This window comes from Pogona vitticeps, chromosome 10 (assembly GCF_051106095.1).
Source record: "Pogona vitticeps strain Pit_001003342236 chromosome 10, PviZW2.1, whole genome shotgun sequence".
NCBI classification, from domain to species: Eukaryota; Metazoa; Chordata; class Lepidosauria; order Squamata; family Agamidae; genus Pogona; species Pogona vitticeps.
Window position 1 is genome coordinate 15,459,444 of NC_135792.1, and position 6,000 is coordinate 15,465,443.

Genomic DNA, 6,000 nt, shown 5'->3' on the forward strand with positions numbered 1-6,000 from the left:
AATGACTGTCAAATCAAGGAGAGGATGTGGATGAAATCTTTGATAAAGAAATTGCAAGGATTTCAGACATTTCATGTAGTGTGAGGAGAGATTTCAGTTATCCAGATATACATTGGGAGGCAAACTCTGCCAAGTATGGTCCTTCCAAGAAATTCCTGATTTGTGTGGCTGATAATATTCCCTTACAAAAAGTGGAGAAATACACTAGAAGACTAGCTATCCTTGACTTGACTCTAACCAACAGAGATGAGTTGGTGGAGGAAGGGGCAGCAAGGGGAACTCTGGGTGAGTGACCATGTTCTACTAGAATTTTTGATTTCATAGGAAACCAAAGCAGAGTGTAGCCACACATATATGCTGGATTTTAAAAACACCTATTTTAATAAATTCAGAATAAGGATAAGTAAGGTCTCATGGCAGGAGATCCTAACAAGAAAAGGACTCCAAGAAGGGTGGGAGTTTCTAAAATAGGAAATTCCGAAGTCACAACTACAAACAATTCCTACACAAAAAAAGGTTGGAGATAGCAAATAGGCCAGTGTAGTTTCATAAAAAGCTCAGAAAAGATCTGAAAACAAAAAAGGACATACCGTATTTTTCGCTCCATAAGACGCACCTTTCCATAAGACGCACCAATTTTTTAGGAGAAGAAAACAGGAAAATATAATCTGTTTTCTTTGCTCCATAAGACGCACAGACTTTCCACCACCCCCCCGTTTTGTGGGGAAAAAGTGCGTCTTATGGTGCGAAAAATACGGTATATACGAAGTGAAAAGAAGGACAGGTCACAAACAGCAAGGAATTGCAGGGATGTCATTAGGAGGGGAAAAGCCGAGAATCAGCTGAGGTTTGAAAGAGACTCTAAAAGCAACAAAAAACATTCTTCAGGTATGTATGCAGCAAAAAGAAAAAGCTACTCAATGGAGATGGAAAAATGACAACAGATAAAGAAAAGTCAGAAGTGCTCAACTCCTATTTTAGCTCAGTCTTTTCCCAAAGGACTCCAGACAAATGTTAAGTGCAAGGACAGGATTGCAACAGGAGATTGATAAACAAATAGCTCATTTTTCTGTGTATAAAACACTTTTTCCTAAAATAATTAGCGGAAAAAATGAAGGTCATTTTATACATGGAAGTAAGGGGAGTCAAAGGGCTTTGATCCCTCCTTCCCCCCTCTGCTTTCCTCACAAGAAAGTGGAGGGGGAAAGCAATTCCTCCTTTCCCCTTCCACTTTTTTTTGAAAAAATTGCTTTCCCCCTCCACGTTTTGCAAAGAAAATGGGGAGGGAAAGTGATTCCTGCTTTTCCCCTCCACATTCTTTGCAAAAAGCTGCTTTCCCCCTCCACTTTTTGCAATGAAAGTGGAGGGGGGAAAGCGATTCCCCCTCCACTTTCTTTGCAAAAAGTTGCTTTCCAGCTCTATGTTTTGCAAAGAAAGTGGAAGGGGAAAGCGATTCCTGCTTCCCCAGTCCACTTTAGAAAGCAGGAATCGCTTTCCCCCTCCACTTTATTACCTGTACAAGGAAAGTGCTTTCCCCCTCCACTTTCTTTGCAAAAAGTGCAGGGGGAAAGCAGCTTTTCAAAAAAATCCCTGTCTTCCCCCTCCACTTTCTTGCAATGAAATAAATTTTGGGTTAGAAAAGTGGGAAGGCCGTCTTATACATGGGGTGTCCTATACATCAGTGGTCCCCAACCTTGGGCCTCCAGATGTTCTTGGACTTCATCTCCCAGAAATTCTGGCCAGAAGACATGGTGGCGAAGGCTTCTGGGAGTTGTAGTCCAAGAACATCTGGAGGCCCAAGGTTGGGGACCACAGCTATACATGGTACCTTATTACCTTGAATGAGGTCAAATATCCAGGGATGAACTGTATTTGAGAGTACTGAAGGAATAGGCTGAAGAACTCTCAGAACCGCTGCCCATTATTTTCTTGAAATCATGGGAACCAGGTGAGGTGCCGCATGATTGGAGGAGGGCTAATGTCCCTATCTTCAAAAAGCGCAAAAAAAAAAAAAAAAAAAAAAAAAAAAAAAAAAAAAAAAAAGAGGAACCTGGGAACTACAACCCAGTCAGCCTGATGTCAATCCCAGGGGAAATTATGGAACAAATTACAAAATGGTCACTATGCAAGCACTTATTTTATTTATTTATTTATTTAATTTATACCCCGCCTATCTGGCCCACCGGACCACTCTAGGCGGCTAGAAAATAATAGAGCAATAATTAGAAGCCAACATGGCTTTCAAGAACAAATCCTTCCAGACTAACCTAAACTCATTTTTTGATTGGGTAACCTACCTGATAGAAGGAATGTTGTATACATAATACATGTTGACTTCAGCAAAGCTTTTGACAAAGTGCCCCATGAAATCTTGATTAGCAAGCTGCATGTGAGCTGGATAGAACAACTGTCAGATGGATATACAGTTGGCTACATAATCGTGCTCAGAGGGCAATGATTAGCAGATCCTTCTCAAATCGAGAGGAGGTAACAAGTGAGGTACCCTAGGGCTCAGTCCTGGGCCCAGTGCCCTTCAACATTTTTATTAATGACCTAGATCAGGGGATGCAGGGAAATCTGTTGTCGTAACCATGCAATTTGACCATTTTGTAAACCTCGAGATGTCTCATGAAGGACATTCAGCAGCAGGGAATTCCTTGGCAAAAGCAATCACAATGGCAGGTTCTTGCCTGGCAACTTGATCTGGATTGGGATAATGTTTCTTTCTTTCTTTTTAATCAAGTAAAGTTGTTGATAGAGCCAGAGCTCCTTGCCAGCAATCTCACCTCAGAACAGGAAAAAAAAGTGTAAAGATAGGAAGAAGAAAGTTACTGCTCTAAGTGGTACAGATTAACATTTTATAAGGATGGGGGAATGCACAACTAATGAGTTGATTTCTGTCAATGGAAAGTATACTGCTAATTAATCAAAATTTCATAAAAGCCTAAAGAAAACATTCAAAGACTTAGAATTTAGGATAAATTAAAAATGCCTTTCTTCACTTCCCATTTTTAACAACTCTCCTCAAACTATGCATGTTTAGAGGGCCTTGCTTCCAACCCCAAGTGTTGACAGGAGAGAATGCTTGCTATTCTAATTATCCCACACTCAGATAAGAAGAAAGAGAAGAGGGCAATGATAATGACATATTATGACAGAATGATTAAATAGCAGGGATATTTCATGCCAGTGAACTCCAAATGTTAGGTGTAATAAGTCATGTTTAAGAAACTTAATAGAATGCGCACACAGAGACATTTTTCAAAAGAACTATGGCAAAACAATTGTCTAAATTTCTGTAAGGTTATTGTAACATGAAAAATACAATAATGCAAATTCTGTTATTGGCTCATAGATTAAGGGACTGATCAAACAATCCAAGAATAAGGATCCCTCATAACAGTCCATATGATTTCTACAACTGTACATGAATGCAGTCTGAAATACAAATATATAACACTTAAAATCTATGTTTTAAAAAAGTAATTTACTCAATAGTTAAAAAGCTAGTCAAAGAACAGTGCCTTACCAAGGCAGCTGCTTTTTAATATGTCTGTTTGTTTAAGAAACCAGACAGGGTGCCCTTAATAAAGACCATATCTTGCTTATCACACCATCTACACATTTTTCCAATTTTGCTTTGCTTTGTATATAGTGACCAGAACCAGTGCTTTTTTTAAAGATGCCTTGTGTTTTATGATAGCTCTTTCAAGAACAATTATATAATCCTATAAACACAGTGTCTCATTTTTAAAAGTTCCCTTCAAACACCACCCATCTTTTCCTTACTTACAGGTTTGTAGCAGTTTCTTGATTAGAGTCCGAGGTGTTGCGTACTGTGTAATTTCGGAAGTGGTAGGGCCCTGATAGGCCAGAAATCTTTTATAATCGAAGGGTAGATTCTGGGGAAATAGTAATTCAAGCACTGAAGCCAAGTAGGAACTGTACAAGCTTACAAATACATGTCAGAAGTTCAAAAGCATGTGCGCGCACACAAACACGACTTACATTGGTTTAAAATTAATTTCTATTCCCTGGGTCTAACTTACCCATAATACTTCTAGCAAAGTAACACTTTTCAAGGTACTGTACACAAAGAGTTCTGTGGCACCTTTAAGACTGTATGTTTTATTGGCATAAGCTTTTGTGGGCTGTAGCTAACTTGTTCATATGCAAAAGAGCAACATAACTACTTCACTGAAAAAGCTTTTCTATCTATTTTTAAATCTTCAAGTAGACCAAATTTGTAAATTCTGATCATACTACATCAGGGCTTCGTGTCACAGCTATACAGTCTTTTATCCTAAATAGTTTTTCTCTTTTTTTAAAAAAGCCACACAACTGGGAAAATACGGGAGAGCTGCAAAGATTAGCCACACCATTCATAAACTCCCTTTAAAAAGGCAGAATTAAAGTGGTAGAATTTTGCTCTACCGTAGAATTTACGGCAGAGTAAAAGCCTAGTCTTGTTTTGTACCAAGTAACAAAAACAGCACCAAGGGAGCAAATATAAGAGACCTCAAACAATCAGAAAGACAAAGAACTACCTTGCCCTTCAAAAATGTTGTGCCTTCCAGGTAAACATCTGGGGGGGGGGGGTTTCCAAAAACTGGGGTGCTGGTGACAGCTTCCGCTCCCCCTTTCCACCATCCATGAGTAAATACGTCCTAAAAGGTTGCAAACTGCACAGTGTAGTGTACTGGATAGACTGATGGACTAGAACTCTGGAGACCAGGGTTCGAATCCCGGCTCAGCCATGGAAACTGGGGTTGGGCGGGGTCGAACTGGCAAAACCACTCTTTGAATACGTACAGTATCTCACTTGAAAACCCTGCTAGGGTCGCTATAAGTACTGTAGGTTCCGACCTGACTGCACAACGCGGGCACACACCGCTGCAAAACCGTATCCTTCCCTCTCCCCAGTTTGCTAAGCCGTTGGCGACACCAACAGCTCCCCCCCCCTCCGCCTCTCTCTCTCTCCACCGTTCATCTTCTGCGGCTGCTTGGCCGGCTCCCACCCCCCGAAAAAAAAATACCTTCTTGTTTTCCAAACGCAAAGACCGCCTCCGTTTCTGAGGAGGCTCTTGCTCCTTCCGCAAGCCCCCTCGAGCAGCCATAGCTCTGCCCGCTTCTGCCCCCCTCGGCCCACAGCAGCAGCCTCCGAAGAGGGAGGAGGAACTCTCACACAACAACGGCCACTTCCTCTCCCGCTCAGCGGTTCAAATAGCCGCGCCGAGTACCTCTCGCGATATTCCCCACTTCCGGCTCGCGCGTGCATTCGTTGCTGGGAAATGTAGTCCTCCCGAGCGCCTAGTTTTGCAGTGAACTATCCTTTTTAAAGCATGAGTGGCCTCTCCTGCAAGCATGCCTTAATATGATGAGAAGGGTTGATTGTGTCAGGGCAGCGAAGAGCAAGGCTAGATTTAATTCCACCGGTCTGAACTCTTAGCAGGGTCACTCAAGGCACAACCCGCAAAGATGAGACCCCTGACTTAGATGCAACCACCCTCTTCTGGGTTAAGGGTCACATCAGCAGCAGAGGATGGATAGTTCGAAAGCCGATGGGGGCAGAGAAACTCCTGGAGATCAGCTAGTCATGGAGAGCTGCAAAAGGAAGAGGTGACACCTGTGGAGAATCTGTCAGAGACACCAGGAGTGACTGAAGCTAACTTTTGTTGTTACTGCATAGAAGATGATGATGATGATGATGTGCTGTCAAGTCAATTTTGAATTATGGTGGCTCTTTTTAGGGTTTTCTAGGTAAAGAGTACTCAAGTGGTTTACCATTCCCTTGTTCTGGGGGCCACCTGGGACTGTGCAGCTTGCCCAAAGCCAAGGCAACAGTAAATCATTTATGAATATATTGTACAGTATCTTGAAAATCCGACAATGAGACAACCCAAAATGAAATAAGATACAGTGCTGGCAGGTGAGATTTCCAGTTCAGGAGGCATAAGGACTTTAGCCTGTGCTTTAATGGATATTAACCCAGCCTCTAAG

The 6,000-nt window shown here is 41.8% G+C and overlaps 1 protein-coding gene across 3 annotated transcripts in view; it reads right to left on the reverse strand.

Annotated features, from left to right (window-relative positions):
• Positions 1–5,220, reverse strand: part of CENPT (centromere protein T) — a 49,172-nt gene extending 43,952 nt beyond the window's left edge. For all 3 annotated transcript variants that reach the window (XM_072980939.2, XM_078380371.1, XM_072980938.2), the window contains exons 1-2: positions 5,037–5,220; positions 3,794–3,902 (exon numbers count right to left, since the gene is read on the reverse strand). In XM_072980939.2, the coding sequence (XP_072837040.2) occupies positions 3,794–3,902; positions 5,037–5,117 (190 nt within the window). In that variant the 5' untranslated portion in view covers positions 5,118–5,220. The remainder of the gene's footprint in view (positions 1–3,793; positions 3,903–5,036) is intronic.
• Positions 5,221–6,000: the final 780 nt, after the last annotated feature.